This window comes from Aedes albopictus, chromosome 3 (assembly GCF_035046485.1).
Source record: "Aedes albopictus strain Foshan chromosome 3, AalbF5, whole genome shotgun sequence".
Classification (NCBI taxonomy): domain Eukaryota; kingdom Metazoa; phylum Arthropoda; class Insecta; order Diptera; family Culicidae; genus Aedes; species Aedes albopictus.
In genome coordinates, this window is record NC_085138.1 from 283,919,524 (window position 1) to 283,940,222 (window position 20,699).

The window sequence follows — 20,699 nt, forward strand, 5'->3', positions numbered from 1 at the left end:
TGTTACGTCTGTTTGTCTGTGGGGTGACTTCAAGTATTTTCGGTATTGTTTTGTTTTCTTCGTCATGAGCGATTTTGTTTGTCAAATAGGGTACGAGTGCCATTACTAATCTCATGCTCCCAATTTTATCCTATTAGAAAACAAGCGATTACGGCACCAACTGATTCCGTTCTTTTTAGTTTCATGCGTGCTCACTTCTAACAAAAAAAAACAAAAATAAGAAACAAAACAAACAGTGCTTCAATCCTTTGTTTTTCGTAGGATGCAAGGGGAATGACATATCTTTTTCTAACCGGAATATCCGTCTTTATCCGTCTCTAACCGTCGTTAACCGCGTCTAACTGCTACTCACTTAGCAGCTCGCTTAGCAACGGTTAGCGACGGTTAGAAACGGATAAATGCGGATATTCCGGTTAGAAAAGGATATGTCATTCCCCTTGGTAGGATGCAAATTGGAGTCACATGCTTAACAAGGGAACCAATACCCTACATCCTGTTAATTCGGTTCGGTGGAGACAGTTTGGAAGACAACTTAGAGTTTCACAGGTTTTAGAAAACACTTCATGATGAAGGCAACAGAGCTGCCGAGAATACCGGGCGGGTGCTTATTTATCAAGAGCGCGATAATCTAACGGATTGTCTGTAACGAGCTTCTATCACGCTACACTTTCAGTTTATCGATGGAGTTCTGTTTAGTTCACACGATACGGATCGGTGTTTGTCGCGGTAAGCAGTGTAAGACAATTTTCGACTCGTGAAGCTATAGTGGCAGGTGATAAATATCTTAGAGTGTGTAAATCGTTGGATCTTTTCTATTGGCGTGTCGTTTGACACGATGATCCACATCGTGCACGCAATAATTTAGCGCCAATAAATAAATTCCGCCAATAGTCGTAGAGTTCGATGGAGACGCATGGTTTTTTGATATCACATTACTTACATTCCACTCTCCGTTGCTGCGTTAATTTTCTTCTGCTGTTCCAGCAATCGAAAGTATTGCTTCAGTTGCCACTCGAATTCACTGGGCAGCTGTAATCTCAATTGGTCCGTCGTAACGGTGAATCCCAAAGGGGACACCTTCTTTGTCCGGAGAAGTTCCTCCACAACCAGGATCTCCTCCAAGATGGACGGATACACGGAAAAGATATCCGCTCGGCTCACGTAGAACAAATAATCGGCGCACATGTTTGCATTGACTAGAGGCATCTTCCTCTCTTCTTGAAATAGCATACCACTTGCACTACACCAGAACACCGGGAAAATTGTCTTCTTGAAAGCACGTCCAACACGTTTCCACTCATGACTGGAAGTGAATTGAGCAGTTCTGCTCCAAACGACTAAAAAGACCAACCGACTGCCCTTTTATCCCTTCCTGCACCGGTCCACTTCTGGCTGCAACCAGGAACGCACAAATAAATCACTTTCACAAGCACCCGATTACTTTAGAAAAAACTTTTGGAATCCGATGGGAATCCTTTCTTCATATCTCACATGGGCACATACCAACTGCACCTGGCGTACACAGCAAGAAAGGTGAAGTCGCGGGTGTGACGCGTTTACCGTATCGTGGAATACTGCGGAATGCGAGGTGATCCCGACCGAGCGACGATGTGCCTTGTGCACGCCAACTACCACCCCACGTAACCACGTGGGAAGGTGACACGCGGTGGAATCTGGCACATAGAGGGCACCGGGAGCCTTTCGTTTGGTTCGGATGGCTGTGGCTTACTATTATACCAACAAACGAGGTCTCTCCACTTTGGTAATAGTAGTCTGACGCGATTCACGAAAGTTATTTGTAGGTAAAGCATTGCCTATCTGTATAAGGGAAAGATTGCAGTCGTGAATCGGTTACTTGTTCTCGGCGCATTGTTGGTTGCCATCCGTGCAGATATTTCTATCAGAGCCAAATAACACCATTGAATATTTGTAATTTTGTGCAAACATTTGAGGTACACCCGATTTTTTTTGCACGGGTCGTTATTTTGATATAACTTATTCAATTTTGAACCGATTCTCATGAAATCTGGTAGCACTAATCGTGCCTACATGTGTACAAAATTTCATGAGAATCGGTTGAAAATTGACTGAGTTATAGCAAACCCCACACCCGTGCAAAAAAAATAATCAGGTGTAAATGAATTTGGCAAACTAATAGTTATAGCACAGACAAACAGAGGTAACACTCTGAAAAATCCCATCGTACACTGAGCACTGCATCATACTGTGGAGGATTTCTTCAGGTTATTTTTTTCTGAATTTCCGTTAAGGACAAACGTTTTGAAATCTCGCTTCAAGAGTGCATGAGAACTTAAAACGCACAAATCTCAAGAAGTAAGCTTCAAACAACAGTGCATTTTATTATTCTGTTCTTGCTCACTTGTAATAAGCTTAATATAAGAAGATCAAATGCGGTGGTTTTGTTTACGAAGAGATTTGTGCCCTCGAAATCGTGAGTAGGTGCCAAAGTCGGTCATTGTGGCGGCCATCTTGGGATTCTAACAAGTCTGTCCTTAAGAATTCCTCCCGCGATTCTTTCATTGATTTCTCCCGGGATTACTTCAGAAAAATGTTCTGACACTCTATCAGTCTCGGGATTCCTTCATCGATTCCTTCCTAGATTCATTTTTGGAAATTTCTTTCAAATTCCACGAATTATTCCCCAGATTACATCTTACACTTTTCCTGGAATTCCTCCCGGGATTCCATCAGGTATTTCTTTCAAGTTTTTTAGAGATTTTTGAAGGAATTTCGCTCAGAATTTATTCATTGATTTTTTATCGAATTTTCTTTAGAAAGTCCTTCCAAGATTCGTACAGGGATTCTTCCCGGGATTCCTTTATTGACTTCTCCCAGGATTTCTTTGGACTTTTGAGAAATTGCTTTCAGCATTCGTTCATTTGAGTGTAATCAGTTTCGCACCTTAGGGCGGAATTAAAAGGTACGAAACTGATTACACTCGTTCGAAGAGGGTATTCTGCTTAGAGGGTTCGAAAAGTCAATACAGTAAGGACCCGATTTCGTCAGCCCCTGGTAGCATTTTGGGCTGACAAAATCGGGTACCTGACAAAATCGGGACATTTTTTTTTAAATCATTTTTTTATTCATGAAAAATTGTTCTGAGTACGTCAGAGACGGAGATAGGTGTGGCTTTGGGCTCGTTCAAATATTACGTAACACCAATGAGAGGAGGGGGGGTCCAGCGCTGTCTTATGCTTCATACAAAATTTCAAATTTTCTCTCAGAAAAAATAGTTACGCGTGGGAGGCATAGCGGATAGCGTCTTAATTTTGCCAAATTTTGCGTTACGTAATATTTGAACGAACCATTTGTGGTAAAAAAATCGAATGGGTGTTAGGGCACAGAAAAAAAATGGTGTTTGGTAAAGTTAACATTCAGTGCTTTTTACAGCAGAACTATTAAATCTTTTATTTATTTTTCTTCTTGTCTTAACATCCCTACTGGAACACAGTTTTCTCCTAGCTTATAGCAATTGTGGTCTACAGAAGACAGTTGTCACTGGTTAGCACAGCTTAAATCATAACATCTAACTTAAGCTGTCAACAAATGAAAATGAATCAACATCTGATTGACAATTATAGAAACTCATACTGCCCGAATTAGCTACGTTTCCGCGGCCTTTCCACTTTAATTTCCAGAGCCTAATCTCTAAGTCTAAACAATCTCTGGAGAAATCTTTGAATAAATATTTGCGGGAATTTCTGGAGAAATCACCCGAAGAATTTCGGAACGTAACCCTCAATACATCCCCGAAGGAATCCCGTAAGTAGTTTCTGCAAAAAAGTCTGATCCCTTCCAGAAGGAATCCTTACTGCAACCTCCGTAGAAATTCCTATAGGCATTCCCGGAGCATTTTCTGAAAAATCATTGAAAGAGTCCCTATTGCAATATTTGAAGAAATCTCCTTGAGAAATCCATGGTGGAATTGCTGATAAAAGTACTGGGGAAATATCTGGAGCAGTTTAAGGAAAATTAACAGCTGAAATGGGATGTTTAGTTCTAGCATGAACTCCATAAGAATTTCCAACAAGATATTCTGAAGGAATTTCAGAAGCAATACCAATAGATTTTCGTATAGGAATATCAAGAGGTAACCCTGGAAAAATCTCAAGAGGGACTACCGGGAAATCCATAGAGGATGCCCAATTGGGAAATCTAACAGAGGAATAATAGTGAAATCTCTAGAGGAATTCCTATATGCGTAGGAATTCCTATATGCGTAGACGAGACTTGATGGCTCCTTTCGAGCCCGACAAAGCAGAAAAATAGCAGAGTGGTGGAAACATATTAACCCAGGGCTATGCTCTCAAAATAAGTTACCACTGTGACTCCTATCTACAATCTTACATTTTATTCAAACGACGTCACTTTTAGGGGGTTTATACTTGCGGTTTTGTTATCGTTCGGGAACGTCTGGCGGTCTTTCACTGTCGTTGGTAGACCACGGAGGTGGCAAAGAGGACGGCCACAGATGTTGATGAGGTAGCCGGGAGATGCTCTTCAGCAGCAAACGCTGAGCAATCTCGCCGAAGCCGGCCATTGGGGACTAAGATGGCGGCTTCTGTTGTTGAACCCACAGCAGAATACGGTAGTTGACGATGGTGGCCAGCGGCGTGACGAACACTTCGTATTCTCGACCCGCAAAAGGGGGGGGTTTCTTGTGGAGCCCACTGGTGTTTCGCGCCTCTAGCGATATGAAGGCGATTCTGGCTGGTTTTGCTGGTGTTTGTCGCCGCTATTGCCATCGGGGCGGTATTGTCTGCTGGGAAAAAGCTCGAAAGCAAAGAAAAAGGCCCATTCCTTGGACCTAACCACAAATTAGACCCCTGTGACGTTACATTTCTCACGACCTAGCATTGTTCACAAAACTACAATATTTGTTACCTTTTTCTTGTTGTTTTCACGTTTTTGTTGTTGTCATCTAACTGTTCTTCTATTGTTTTGCGTGTAATCTAACAATGGATCTAACAGTTTAACATTTAGTTTTAGGATAAGTTTCTAACACATACTAACAATTTACATACTTTTTGCATGATTTTAACCGTTACTAACACATTTTTAACCATACTAACAATAACACAGATAGTAGGTCGAACTAACAAACGTTTATAACTTTATCCTATTATAAAGAGAGAAAAACACTAAATTAAAACATTTACACCACATGAGGTTTCTGCAATATAACCTCCACATTTAGGGAAATACACTACACACGCGCGCACTACTATTTCTTTCAGAAATCACCAGAAAAGAGAGCTGCATTGTGGATTGCCGGCGTATTTATAGGAAATCAAAGATTGACATACTAATGCAAATCTATGATTTCCGGAAATCGGAATCTTCCTGTACTCTGCTACTTATGCGCCACCTGTGAGTTGGAGCCTTACAAACGAACCGGTTCAAACTGCTTGAATATGAGCTGTCACTCGAGCATGACAGATGGCCGTGAGAGTGGAGAGGCACTTTCTCATGCATCAAGTCCCTGCATGAGTGCCGCTCACTCCATTTGTTTTAGTGGCAATTTTGGGATAAGGGCGTGTTAGGTTCGGGAAAAGGATATTTTGGTCTTGCGGTGGAGCCGACAAGTTAAATTTGGAACCGACGGTTACATAACTGAAGGCAATAATAGAGGAACATTTTAAGAAATTCCTAGAAGAATACCAAAGAAATCCTAAAATAAATTCTTTAAAAAAAATCCCTAAAAAATCGCTAGATTTATTCATTAGTAGGGCATCGTACACAAATTACGTAACGCTATAGGGGAAGGGGGGGAGTCCAGCGTTACGTTACGATCCATACAAAAAATTGTGGGTTTTCATACAAAAAGCGTTACATAGGGGGGAGGGGGTCTGAAATGGCCGATTTTAGCGTTACGTAATTTGTGTACCATGCCTAGGAAATTCGTGCCTTCCGTAGATTTATTCATGGACTAATGAACGGAGTAATTCATATAGGAATTATTGTAGGAATATCTACAGAATTCCCTGTATACATCACTAGAGGAGTTCCTGTAGAAATTACTGGATAAAGTCCTACAAGAATTTCTGGAGAAACCTCAACAGGAGTTCCTGAAGAAATCTCTAATGACATCATAGGAAGAATACATGAACAATTCTTAGGGAAATATTTGAAAGGGTTCTAATAGAAATTTCCGGATAAATTCTTGGAGGAACTCCAGCAGATGTTCCTGGACTATCAAAGCAGATATGTATGGAGACATCCCAGCGGGATGACTTGAAAGAATCGCTAGAAAAATCCCTGGATAAATCCACGTATCAATTGTAGGAGGAATTATTGGAGAAATCCTTAGAGAAACACCTGGATATATCGCTGTAGGAGTTCATGCAGAAATTTTTGAAAAAGTCCTGCAGGAATATCAGCAAAAAATTTGGAGGAATCCTAGCAGGAGTTCCTGAACGAATCTCAAGAAAAGCTTCTGGAGAAATTACAGGAGGAATGCCAGGAAAAATCGTAAAGAGACACATCTGAATGAATCCTTATAAAATCCCCGAAAGAATTCCTTTTAAAACTTCCTGCGATTCTTGTAAAAACACCAGCAAAATACTTACAAGAAATCAAGCAAAAATTCTTGAAGGAATCGCCGCAAGAATTTTTTTACTTCTATTTGACGTTTGCTCACTACCACCACCTAGTGGTGGCCCGACTAAGCACCACCGACGAACCGACGTGACAGCTAGAACAAATACATTCAAATTTGTTGTCCGCGACGCCATGATGAAAAATAGCCGAACACTATCGCCACCTCTATAACGGCTCGCGATGATTTGATAGCTCGACACCAAACCCCCGTGTGTTCATATAGGAAACGGTTCGCGTCTGTGCTGATTTGACAGAAGCGATCGCTTGCTTTGCTGGTCGACCGTTAAATTAGGGGGGGACAGTTTTGGATCGCCACTGTCACGTCGGTTCGTCGGTGTAAGCACAGTACATTTAGTATTGGGCGATAACGTTTTCGTGGCGAGGTTTTTTAAGGACATTTGTTCAAAGTGTTACGTCTGTTTCTCTGTTCTTAAGGGCTTCTAATGGATAAATTGTTGGAAGAATTCCGACAGCAATTTTTGAAGCAACCCAAGCAGGAAATCTACAACAAAAATCCCATAATAAATATCTGGAGCAATCCTAGCAAGTAAACCTGGAGGAATTCCAGAAATTCCGGAAAGAAGATGTAAATTGGTTGACTTGTAATCACAACAACAGGCAACGTTTAATGTTTGTTGTATTCCAGAGGGAATTTAGAAGAATAGTCTTTAACCCTTTGGAGCCGGTGGGACATCACGTATATGACTCCGGCGTTGAAACCGATCGCGAAAAACTTGTTCGAAACCAGAGATTGCGGCCAAACTAGCAAAGCACACCGGCTCCAAAGAGTTATGCCGATATAGCCACATCAAGCGCAGTTTGGTTCTCGGTAAGCATAGAATCCGTTTCATAATCAACATTTACTTAACTACCTTGTGTATAAAATATCTTCACACACGATATACACATGCAAAATAAACATTGGCTGTGGGGGATCTCAGTTAAAATTTTTAAAAGTTCTCATAAAATACTAAGCTGAGGAGCAGGCTGTGTCCCATTTGGAACACACGCCCACAAGAGAGAGAACTGAAATCTTTTAGCAATTTAAAACAATATTGGTTTAAAACATTGGCTAGGGTTGGGTGCTAAAATGGCATAAATGTGTTAGTTTGCAAAAAAGTTTCGCCGTTTTCAAAAGTTACACGAATTTTGTTCATTGCGTAATTTTCCTATGACGCATAAAGACATCAACTGCATTAATATTGATTATAAAATTGAAATTCTGAATGAAAAACACATTTATTTTTCTACTTCAAAAAAAGGCTGACAAAATCGGGTCAAAAAGCTGACAAAATCGGGGGCTGACAAAATCGGGTCCCCACTGTATAAGATTCGTTCATAGTTTTCTCACGGGATTCTTTCTCCCGGGACTTGTTTAGAAATTTATCCTCAGAATTCCTCCAGGGATTTCATTGATACCTCACAGGATTCCTTCAGGGAATGCTTCAAGGATATTTCCTTGGCATTCCATCAAGCATTCTTTCCGGAACTCCTTCATTGAGTTCTCCCGGGTTGCTTCCAAGTTTTTTTTTTATTGTTACCTTCATCCATTCCTTTCGGAATTTCTTGATAATTCTCCCTGGGATTCCTTCAGGTATTTCTTTCAAGTTTTTTTTTAGGGATTCCTTAAGAAATTTATCTCCAAATCTATTCATTAGGATTTTTTTCAATGATTTTTAGCCGAATTTTCTTTAGAAAGTTCTTCCAAAATTCGTTCAATGATTCTTCCCGGGATTCCTTCTGACATTCTTTTATTCATTTCTCCCAGGATTCCTTTTGGAATTTTCAAGCGATTTTCTTAGATATTTCTTTCAGCATTCTTTCATAGATTTTCTCACGGGGCTTGTTTAGAAATTTCTCCTTAGTTCTTATTAAGGATTCATCTCAGGGATTCTAACATTGATAACTCATGGGATTCCTTCACTGAGTTCTTCCGGGTTTCCTGTAAGTTTTTTTTTTCTTGGGGATTTCTCCTGGGTTTCCTTCCTGGAAATTCGCACTTGATAAACAGTAGTTTATTGGTAGGTAGTTATTTTATTTCAAGTTATTCCATATCAATTCTAGCCAAGACATGTGTTTCATTCTACTCGTGGCGTTACAGCCCAACTAGAATTTGACCTGTATCTGAGCTTTTGTATACAATGTTTTGTATGAATACTATTACTATTAAATATTACCTGAGAGTTTTTCTTGCCAGAATTACTTAAGTTGTCGAAATACATTGATGGGTTATCATGGTGATATTCCCTGCATAAAATAAACGAATAATGTTAAGAAAATCCAGGAAAATAATTGAACAGTACCGGAATCAAATCCAGCATCTTTCAGAATGGTGTACCGTTGTAGCTGTGAATGTATCAACAGGTTTCCGCTGGGGAGAGTTTTCGGCTGTGCTACTGGGCGTTGCATGCTAGTCCGTTGTCTAGTGTCGTGCTTCCTTCAAAGAGCGAATAAGCTCACTGAAAGCATTGAACGTTTCCGTGTCTTTTTTTTTTTTAAATTATCATAATTTCAAAAGATCCGTAAACATGTTGTTGTTCTAGATGCACAAGTCTAGTGTGAACTTTTGCCCCACTGTCGAGGCTTAAAGACGAACGGGACGATCGAGGAAATATCCGCCATTGCTCTGTTGCTACTGAGATGGTAAGCTGAGATTTTACTACATATTTTACAACTAAAACTCATCATAGTGTATGCTCACTTGTAGTACATATGCTGATTGGTTGTCAGCATCTTCAGTGCGATAGAAATCGAGATTAACATATTCAAAATCGCGAGGCAAATTGTTAGAAAGAGAGGGAAGATATGAAAAATAACACAGCGTCCCATATCACCTTAAACAAAGTTCTTTTGATTTTGAAGTTTGATTTTTTTGATCAATCAAAAGCGCCCCTAGGATACAAAAGGTTCAAAAATTAGATGAAATTAGCTGAAAACACACTTTTGTTCACAACTTTGCCACTGAGAAACGAAATCGTTCCAATTTTTATTGGTGAACAATTGGTCTGGTAGTGTGTCGAACCCATACATATTTACTTGGATTTTCACCTCGTGCGCAGAGAAAGACCCACTGGATACTTTTGCCCCGCATTACTCTATATGATGTAGCATAGGATGCTACAGTGGAGGCCATATACGTACATGCTTCCATTTAATCAAGTGTGAAGTGTATGTATAACGCCTTCACTTTGACATCCTATTTGACAGCATATGCGATCGTTGGCTGGATGGATATAGTGATGTCTAGATTTCGATATTCTATCCATGATTCTTCCTTGGATTTCTACCGTAATTTCTCCTTTGAATTTTTTTGAAGTTGCTCACATAATTCTTCCCTCGAGTTTTTCCTTGAATTTATCCAAGGTTTGTTTTTGTTTCCTGGAAGTTTGCCGGAGTTTGTTTTTCTTGCTTTCACCACCAGTTCTTCCTATAAAATGTTCCTATAATGAGTTCCTTCCGAGACTTTTTCGGTTTTCTTTTGGGATTTCTGAGAATTGTTCTACCAGAGTTCAGAGTTCTTCGTCCTAGAATTACTCCAGAAGTTTTTCACTGGATATCTGCTAGAGTGTTTACCGGGATTTTTAAAGAGATTTTTAGATATGCTTCAAGAGTTTCTCGTTGGATGGCTCCTGGAGATCGTTCCAAAATTTATCCAAAGTCTCTTCAGGAATTTTTCTTAGTGGTTTTCCGGGATAGCTTTCCAACAGTTTATCTTGGGATTTTTGCGAGATTTATGAAGAATTTCTTCCAGAGAGTGTTCCGACATTCCTCTTGGATTTCCTCGTGGAATTTTGCCCGTAATTCCTGCCGGGATTTCTCTTAGAAGTTTTTTCCAATTCCTCCACGAATTTTCTGAATATTTTCTTCTGGGACTACTCCCAGAATTTTTTTTTTCGAAATGTCCCTGATTTACTCAGATATTCTTCCAAAGTTTCTCTCGAGATTTCTTTTGTGGAGCTCGTTAGACTTCACCAAGATTCCTTCCGATATTTCTCCGGGAATTTCTTATAAGGAGTTTCGTAAGTTATCCCGGGAGACATTCCGAATAAAAACTTCTGGTAAAATCCCTGCTAGAACTCCGGGAGCAACAATCAAAGAAACCTCAAAGGAGCATCCAGAATCTCGCAAACAATTTTTAGCAGGGATTCCAAAAAGAACTCTGATATGAAAAATTTCGAGGAAATCTATAAAAAATAATCTCAGGTGGATCACTGCAAGAAATCCGGTAAAACAACTACGAGGAAATCTTCGAATGAGTGTAATCAGTTTTGTACCTTTTAATTCTGCCCTATTTTGCTTATCCTATGACAGATACGCGTATTTCGACTATCACTTGTAATCTTCCTCAATGTCAGTTATACGAAGAAATGCCTGCAAGAAATCACGGGATGAACTCCATGAGAAATATCAGTAATAGCTTCTGCAAAAATCCCAGAAGGAGCTCATGAACAGTCTTAGGTAAAATTCTAGGATAAATTAGGAAAAAAAAAACAGAGAAATCGCAGGACCAACATCGGAACGAATCTCCTGAGAGAAGGGCTGGGAAAAACTTCAAAACAAATTCCGCAAGAATTTTTAGGAAACGAAATAGGTAGGAGTTTCAGCTGGGAGCTTTTGTGGAAATTCAGAGAAAAACTCTAGAAGAAAGTTCAAGGAAAAAGCTTCGATAGGGATCCCGGGAAGAGCTCTATTAGGAAGCCCAGGAATAACTCCTGTAGCCAGGGCTGGTAGCGTTCAGGTGGCAAAATAATAGTGACTTTAGTGACCAAACATATCGAAAAAGTGACCAAATAATGACTTAATAGTGAACTCAATAGTATTAGAAAATTGAATTTATATGCTGAACATTTAATGAAATAATGAATTCCCGAGAAAATCAATGCATAATTTTTAGCTAAGCTCCAGAGTTTGTGCTCTGTTTGAATAATTCTTTTTTGTTTTGAAAAGTGTTCAATTTAAGAATCCTTAACTATATTCTCCTATCTTCAAAAGTTTTGTACATAATTGATTGATTTACTGATTTATCGGCTGTATTTAAGTTCAAGTTAATCATTTTACGATCATTTTCTACTGAGAGTGTAAGGGAGTGGAGATTGAAGTGGATAATGAAATGATAGATTTAATAGTATTCGCTAGGTTGCGAACAAGTGTGAAAATTTAAGGTGAAATTAGGCATGAAGGCCATGTATTGAACGAATACATCGAGTGCGTGAAACTTCTACCGTACGACCTGAACTGAAACAAATCGGCTTGATTGGTAGTTCACCACCATACCAAGACTGGCAAAAGTTTCAGGCACCCGACTGCCTGTGTATTGTTCTGTTTTCAATCCTGGTTCTATCGATCAGTAGCTTTTTTTCACTTGTCCCAAATACGATTAAACTCTAGCTATAAGTTGACATATTAATGATTCAATAAGCGGCGTAGCCAATTTTTTTTTAAAGCAAGGTTTTTGAGGAAAATTTGTGCATCAGTTTTGGCATTGATGTTTTACCAAAATTCTTGTAAATGATTTTCTAAATCTGGAGCTCGATTTGAAAAGGTCGTATGTGCTTTTGTCGATTAAAAATTCGATCAGTTGGATTCGCTTATTATAGCGGAAACTGTATAAAATTAACAAAATTGATACATACAACTGGTTCCTTACAAAATAGGCTTTCGGTTCCATTATTAAAAGCCACCAAAATATCATCCATATTGTTACAATAACTTAAATAAACTGATCGAATTTTATATCGAAAAATGTACATACGACCTATTCAAATCGAGCTCCAGAAATGTTGTCCGATTTACGATAATAGGGGTTACGTACAACAGGCTGAATTACGAAAGGCTGAAATAACAAAAGGCTGATACACGAAAGGCTGAAATTACAAAAGGCTGAATGTATCAAAAGGCTGAAATAACACAAGGCTGAAATAGTGGTTTGACTAGTTTTCAAACGCATTTGCTTGTTGGTCGATTACCCAGCCGTGGCACTCGCATGGCTTGACAATTGACCGTCCCTTAGTTCATGGTTGGCCAAACTAAGACATTTTGGTGGAACATGCTTCAGTTACCGTCAAACGGGGTGACTTGCAACACTTTTCAGCTTCAACTAACAAAAAATGTGGATTAAACGTAATTTCAAAACACAAACTCCTGGCAATAGTTTTAATAGCCGGGCCCTCTACAGAATAAAGAGAAGAAGTTATATATTATTTTATTTTTTCCTGTTGAAAAAGCCAAATAAGGTCGTTTTTCAAACAAGTCGTCGTGCGGGGTGACTTGCAACACTCAGTGTAAATTCCGTCTCCAAGCGAACATTTATTTAACGCATTCCTCGCATATTAGGCTAGTATTCTTGTTACTATTGTTATTGTGCGTTTAGCACTAAATTGATTTCCGAAAAAACTTCATTGACTTCCGCTGCCTTTCCTATGCGTTAAACGTAACGTCGGAAGTAGTGCGCTGTACAGTAAATCTGGTTTTCTATACAGCGCACTACTTCCGACGTAATGTTTAACGTGTAGGAAAGGCAGCGGAAGTCAATGAAGTTTTTTCGGAAATCTATTTAGCGCTAAACGCACAATATGTCGTTTGGGTTGGCATACATTTTTTTGCATTAGTTTTTTCATAAGAAACTGAATTTTGAATTTGTATATGGAAATACAAGGCTTAAAAACAATAAGTTACTAATTGTTAATTAAACACAACTTTTACCATTTTTTTCAGTTCAAATAGTATCCTCCAGGCTATCTCTCTCTCTCTTCTTGGCGTAACGTCCTCATTGGGAAAAAGCCTGCTTCTCAGCTTAGTGTTCTATGAGCACTTCCACAGTTATTAACTGAGAGCTTCCTCTGCCAATGACCATTTTGCATGCGTATATCGTGTGGCAGGCACGAAGATACTCTATGCCCAAGGAAGTCAAGGAAATTTCCTTTACGAAAAGATTCTGGACTGACCGGGAATCGAACCCGTCACCCTCAGCATGGTCATGCTTAATACCCGTGCGTTTACCGCCTCGGCTATTTGGGCCCTTTTTATTGTACTTGCCTCACAATATACAAATTCATGCAATGGCAGGCAAAGAAAGCCCTTCAATTAATAACTGTGGAAGTGCTCGAAGAACACTAAGTTGAAGCGAGGCAGGCCAAGTCCCAGTGGGAACGTCGTGCCATAAAGAAGAAGAAGAAGAATAAATGTTTATGAATTCCGCACATTATTTACACATATAAAGTTGTTTCATTACAAAACAACTACTAGGGATGAATAATACGTTTTCGGCTGTGCCACTGGGCGTTGCATGCTAGTCCGTTGTCTAGTGTCGTGCTTCCTTCAAAGAGCGAATAGCTCACTGGAAGTACTAAACGTGTCCGTGTGTGTGTGTTTTAAAAAGTAGTTAATTTTTGTTCAGTTAATTTAAATACAGGCTGTTTTGGACAAATCCTTGTTTTTGACGGTATGTACAGCTGTGTCTACAACAACTATTTTCAACTGTTGTTGTTTTTTGACCAATTTGTTTCACCCTTTGTCTACTATAGTGAACTTTTAATCGAAAATATACTGAAATCGAAGAATTTGGTTGGTTTGTGATTTAGGTTATACATATTTTTCCCTTGCCGTTTCTCTCAAATAGATGAGTGTCCATTTTGCCCCGGTAGGAAAAGATATTTTCAAACTAGATTTTTGATATAAAAAAGAAGAAAATGTAAACATGTTAACCGTTATGTGTCCGACAATTTTTTTGCTTTTTTCTACACCGTGCTTTTTAAATGGGTGCTGGGTACCCGGGTACCCTGTCGGCCACATAAGGGTTAACGTTGAACTTTTCGTCATTGAAATCATCGTCATCATCAAACATTTGAAAGCAGTTTTTTTGTTCAAAACAAAAGTTTTTGCTATGAAAACATATTCACTGTACTCCACATGAGAAATACAATGCAGAAAATATATTTTCATGATCCTTGTTTTGATTTGCAGCGAGAAAACTGCTTTTTATTTTCCGAAAAATGATGACGGATGCTTGAGCCTTAATCGAATATTCCGTGTACTATTAAGCATGTAAATACAGAAAAAACTAATTGCTTGTGTCCTAGAAATATCAGGTTTTAATCAACCTGCAATAAATTACTCACTGAATTTTATTTTAAATGGTGTGAAAATTATGATCTTCATATACTACTAGCTGTCCCGGCAAACTTTGTCTTGCCAATCTTGTAACACAGCTTTTGAGCTCATTTAAGCACCGCACTCTAGATTGGTTTCAATTCGATCGTGCTGATTTCCTTCCCAGGTTATAAAAAATCAGAATTTTGTCTATTTTCTTACATTTTGAGTTCATTTTCCTAACTTTTTTTAACATATAAAGACAGCCACCATGAATACGAATCTAACCAAGCAAGAGTCATTCTGATCGGGTCAGCCGTTTGTGACTTTTGTTGCCTCAAAGGGAAGTCAAACTCATATATATATATATATATATATATATATATATATATATATATATATATATATATATATATATATATATATATATATATATATATATATATATATATATATATACTAGCTGTCCCGGCAAACGTTGTCTTGCCAAGCTGTGGTGGTTTGACAACTGTTGAGCTCATAACGTCACCGCACTCTAGATTGGTTTTATTCCGATTGTGTTGATTTCCTTCCCAGCTCACGAAAATCAGTATTTTATCAATGTTCTTACTTTTCTAGTTTATTTTCATAACTTTTTATACATATAAACACAGCCACCATGAATACAAATCGAACCGTGCAAGAGTCATGCTGATCGGTTCACCCGTTCGTGAGTTTTGTTGCCTCAAAAGTACATCAAACTCATTTTTATATATGTATATATATATATATATATATATATATATATATATATATATATATATATATATATATATATATATATATATATATATATATATATATATATATATATATATATATATATATATATATATATATATATATATATATATATATATATATATATATATATATATATATATATATATATATATATATATATATATATATATATATATATATATATATATATATATATATATATATATATATATATATATATATATATATATATATATATATATATATATATATAGATATATATAGATATACTAAAACGACAAGGAACTCATCCGGAAATATCACCAGAAATTCCTTCACGATATCTACTAGAAATTCTACAAGGAAATTCATTAGGAATTCCACCATGAAGCTTATATAGAGGACTCTATATTTTTCAATACTTTACAGAAAGATACAAAGCAGGAGGAAAGGTACGGGCCAGGTATTTTTGAACTCGTTTGTTTTGTTAAAAAAAACTTTGATTTCTAGAGCGAGGAAGCTAAAAAAAGTAGTCTCTTTTAGCTTGTTTTTGTCAAGAATCTTTAAAAACTGCGTGATTAATCAACATTCTTTGTTAGGCAGAGTTGTGCTCCCTGTTCTGCTATGTGAAAATTATGATTTTCATGCACAAAAAAAACGGAAGACGGAAACGCAACTTTTTAGTGTAAAATCAAGTATAATTTTAATTTTGAATGTTTCTTTCCTGAAACTACGTTTTAGATAAATGGACTACATTCTCTATTCATTAAAAGTTCAAGAGTTCGCATATTTGAAAATATTGAGGGTGTCCATTCTGCCCCGGGTGTCCATACTGCCCCGCCTACCCCCCCTAAACTTTTGTAGTTAGGAACGTTTATAAATTACGTAACGCAAAAGCTGTCCACTTTCAACCCCCCTTCCCCTGATGTCACTTTTTGTATGAAACCTCTGAAATTTTAAATTAATAAAAAATGGCCAAGCCACTAAAAATGATTTGCTGTCTGTCAAACCTGCTTTATTTTTTCATATAACTTTGCATAACTTTTTTTCATAAGGATGTAGGTACACCATAAAATCTGCTTTTGCTGGCAACAAGGGCAAAATAAGCGTCGCGATTATCCTCAACGATACATTTCTACGTACCTACATACATACCCACGACTAAACGAAATCCTTCACGACTTACGATGAACCCACAAAGGCCCATCGTAAACAACCGAGCCCAAGTGTTTCGCAATTCCCGAATCATATTTATGACAGTGGTGGAAGAGCGCTGCTGCTCCTTCGTCGCCAAGCTCGTCTCATTCAGTTGTGATACACTTTCCTGGAATAAATGTCGGAAGTTACATATATTTAATTTTAGTTTTCTATGCAGTTTGTAGCATAGGACAACTATGCCTGAAACGCTACATGCAGTAACAGGTACCATGTGGTAATAAGGGGGAGAGTGGCTGGTGGTGAGGATGACTAGCGTGTAGTTGACTTATGCTACCACCACCAGGGGGAAGTATGTTGAATTGGATGGTAATAAATCCAGAAGCAAATAGTTTGCAATTTTTTATGTTCTCTTTATGCTATCGGAATGAGGGAAACAAATGGGATCGTGTACTTTCTTCCCCTTTCACATTATGTCGTGCGATAGGTAGTACTTGATTTAACTGTATGCGGCATTTTATGATTTGCCACCAAGGCTGAAGCATTACGATGTGTGACCTATTTTTTTGCAACAGCCATATACAGTCTGGTCTCCTAGAAGACGATTCCACCCACTTGACGCCCACCGCAGTTTCTCACTTGTCTTGCATTCAATGTAGCTCATTTTTAGAATGCTGTTAGGATATATGGTAAGTGGGGGCAGGATGGGTCACCTAAGAAATGGATCTCTATTATTTTCTGAATATAAATCGCATATCTTTGTATTCTACCACGACTCTCAGATACACTAGTCAGCTATGATATGAGAGTATAAAAAGGTAATAGTTTGTAACCTGCTTCTTGACAAACAATTTTCAAAACATGACCCATCTTGCCCCACCTCATTTTAACGGGGGCAAGATGGGTCAGCTATAAGAAAACTCGATTTTCCTCCAACAAAAAATACTATATCTTCTAGTTTTTCTTTATACATCTAAGCTTCATAGACGTACAGATTAGGGGTGGTGGGGGTAAAGTGGACAACCTAAGCATTTTGGTCGTTTCCCGCAGAAATGCGGCAAAACCCATCTACTTTTCCGAGTAACATGGAAGATAATGATATACTCTAGCAATCTTGTAAGGGGTTGCATTTAAAAAATATTGTTTTCTGTGATTACTTTCTTCACCAAATCATACATCAAAATAGCGTGAAAAAAATTGGTGGGGGTAAAATGGACAACCGATGGGGTAAAATGAACAAGTCGTTAAAAGTTATAGAACAGCATATTGTTTCTATGTTTTTAAATACACACTATCAAATTTCATACGATACCTTTATTTTGTTGTTTTCAAACTTTTGATACAAACTTTGAAACACACTTAAATCATTATTGTAAAAATAGTGTAAAAAACAAGCACTGTTTTGGATGAACATTATATTTTGTTGATATAAAATATACGGCTGATGATTCTGAAGTTTGCAAAAAAAATATGAAATTTTGGTGAAATTTGAACCGATTGTCCATTTTACCCCCACGGTCTGATTTTGTTAAAATTATTTCCAAAACTTTTTTTTTACAAAACTTAATTTTTTTTTTCGGTCAAATATATTCTTCTACGTGGACTTTATTGGTTTAGGGTGCTAAACTTGTAATAATTTGAAAATAACTTACGAGAAAACCTTAGCAATTATAAGCAGATTTTACATCATTTCCGTTGTTTTATGTGATTTTTTAAGTTCTTGTCATCTTGAGAAGGTTTATTTAATTTTAATGTTCAAGATCAGCAAAAGTATTATGATTCATGCTTAGGCATAAGCTTCAATCGTTGAAACATTTAAAAAAACAATAAAAGCCATGAAACTGTACCCTGTCCATTTTACCCCACCTGTCCACTTTACCCCCACCACCCCTACATGAAGAAAGTGTTGAAACATATCGGTAGATTATTCTCAGAACTAGAAGATTTTTGTTCGGGTAGCCATAAACGGACTTTGAAAACCTATATTTTTTGAAGGAAAATTTAAAAAAAATATGTTCTCAAATTTTCAGTGCTCTCATCGCTTCAATAATGTAGGTCACAGAATAGCCTTTCCATGAAAAATAAAACATTTTCAAAAACTATGCAAACATACCGAAAAATTAGGGTGACCCATCTTGCCCCGTCTACACAATACACGTAGTTATATGGAATGTATAGCATAAGGAGTATAACGAAAAAATATTTTGATTTTTTTCTGTGCGAGGAACGTATAGAATTTTCAAAACAATATATCACTTTTTTGTGTATCCCCGTCGTTCATCTGGGAAAATTATTGAAAGATTCAAAACATATATTGTGCGATTGAAAACGGTACTGACCCATCTTGCCCCCACATACCATATCTACTGTTTGCTTATCCTATGTCAACACTGCACCTAATCTTCTTCTTCTTATTTCTGGCGAGCCGACACCGTTCGGCATCAGCTCTAGTTTAACGTCCGCCTATTTCTGGTACTAAGCCTAAACACGGACGGTCAGGGAGACATCCACACACACCTGACACCCTACATATCGAACCCATCAACACATGGGCCGGGACCTACGGCTTTACTTCCTATCCGAGGGAAGGCGTGATCAGATATTTTTGTCTCAGAAATACCGACGGCGTCGACTAGGATTGAACCTAGACCGACTGGGGTGAGAGGCAACCACGCTTACCACTACACCACCGACGCCGCTACTGCACCTAATCGATTTGTTAGTTTTTTTTTGTGGAGCGAACCTGGAGAGCGTTCATAAATTACATCACGCACAAATTATACATCCCCCTATCCCCCACACGTCACACTTGTTGTATGAGACCACTGAAACTTTTGTATAGGTTGTCACACTATGCTTTTGTAATACGCACTCCAAATTGAAAATCCTTCCGAAATTGACACGGACACGCTTCACATTCCATTTTACTCGAAAATAATCACTTTCGTTGAGCCGGGTGACACAAAAGCAATCCACAGCTGGTGTATATTTAGGGGTCAACGGGCAACAGGCCGTAGATAGCGAGTAGTGTTAGCAAAGTTATCGAAACCCTACTAACCACTAACCTGGGTTATTATCTCGTACCCGCATCGAACGAAAACTTCCATTCAACCACCAAATGGCACACCTCAGCAAGTTGAGAACAACAATTAACAGACTAACGCCGATGGGTTTATGATGTTCCGCCGAGTTGCTTTCAGGTGTGTCTATTTTCACTTACTTACCGAGGAAATAAACTTCTTCCGAAGATAGGCAAAACTTTGCTTGCGTGTCGATAGTTGGAAAGTAAAATTAGTCATACCTACTCACCGTCGGCGCGCCAGGTGCTCCGCCAGGTTTCCGCTTGTCATCGTGACCGGAATGAGGTGAACAACAAAGCATGGGAAGGCGAGTTTCTTTCACATTAAGAACTGCGGCAATTAGATTTTTTATGGCTCGGGCACATTCTTCGAATTTATTGTTTCACCTATTTTTGGGGAAAATAGAAAATATCGAATAAGTACAACTGCTTTAGCAAAAGCAAAATTTAGATCTGATCTCACAAAAAGTTGTAAAAAAAAATGATTTCTTACAAAGTCAATCCAGGGAAGTGTTCGCAGCCGTAGGCATGTAGTAAAATCCAAATTCACGAGATCGACATAACAAAGTAAAATATTTTTACGTGCGGATCCGAGGAAATATCAGAAAATAAATCAAATGTTTCACATTCCGTTGTTTGAATCATTCAGAGCATTCACAATTCACGAAGGGGTTTCTGGTCCTGCGGTATTCTTCATCTGTTTTGTTTCGTTTCTCAAACATAAGTTTGCAGTAAATGTTTGCAAGCTTTTATGGTATATAACTCGTTCCAATATTATAGCATTCCGAATCCTTTGGAGTAGTTGATGGCTTTCAGTAGGCGTTCCTCGAGCTTTTCCCGGGTACTGTACTCTGGCAAGAGCAATACATTAAAACATGTATGGCTGGTCGGTAATCGGTCGCAATCCGGTCCATTTCGGGCGATTACCAGCTTTAGTCGGCTCAGTCCACCGACCGGAACGCGATCGGAACCTGGAAATCGATTGGATCATGAT

The 20,699-nt window shown here is 38.2% G+C and overlaps 2 protein-coding genes and 1 long non-coding RNA gene across 5 annotated transcripts in view; all 3 read right to left on the reverse strand.

Annotated features, from left to right (window-relative positions):
• LOC109418830 (uncharacterized) overlaps positions 1-20,068 on the reverse strand; it is a 53,037-nt gene extending 32,969 nt beyond the window's left edge. Inside the window, exon 1 of one of the 3 annotated variants that reach the window (XM_062861138.1) lies at positions 19,936-20,068. In XM_062861138.1, the coding sequence (XP_062717122.1) occupies positions 19,936-19,976 (41 nt within the window). In that variant the 5' untranslated portion in view covers positions 19,977-20,068. Of the gene's footprint in view, positions 1-940; positions 1,928-19,927 lie in introns of those variants that run through there. The other 2 variants (XM_062861137.1, XM_019693065.3) reach the window with 2 other exon arrangements.
• Positions 4,351-5,343, reverse strand: LOC134291268 (uncharacterized). Its single transcript, XR_009999005.1, has 2 exons — positions 5,207-5,343; positions 4,351-5,140 (listed from the first exon to the last, which is right to left on the reverse strand). It is a non-coding gene; the product is annotated as an uncharacterized LOC134291268 (long non-coding RNA).
• LOC109418829 (ubiquitin-protein ligase E3A) overlaps positions 20,046-20,699 on the reverse strand; it is a 30,315-nt gene continuing 29,661 nt past the window's right edge. The window contains exon 6 of the mRNA XM_019693064.3: positions 20,046-20,676. Coding sequence (XP_019548609.3) covers positions 20,480-20,676 — 197 coding nt within the window. The 3' untranslated portion in view covers positions 20,046-20,479. The remainder of the gene's footprint in view (positions 20,677-20,699) is intronic.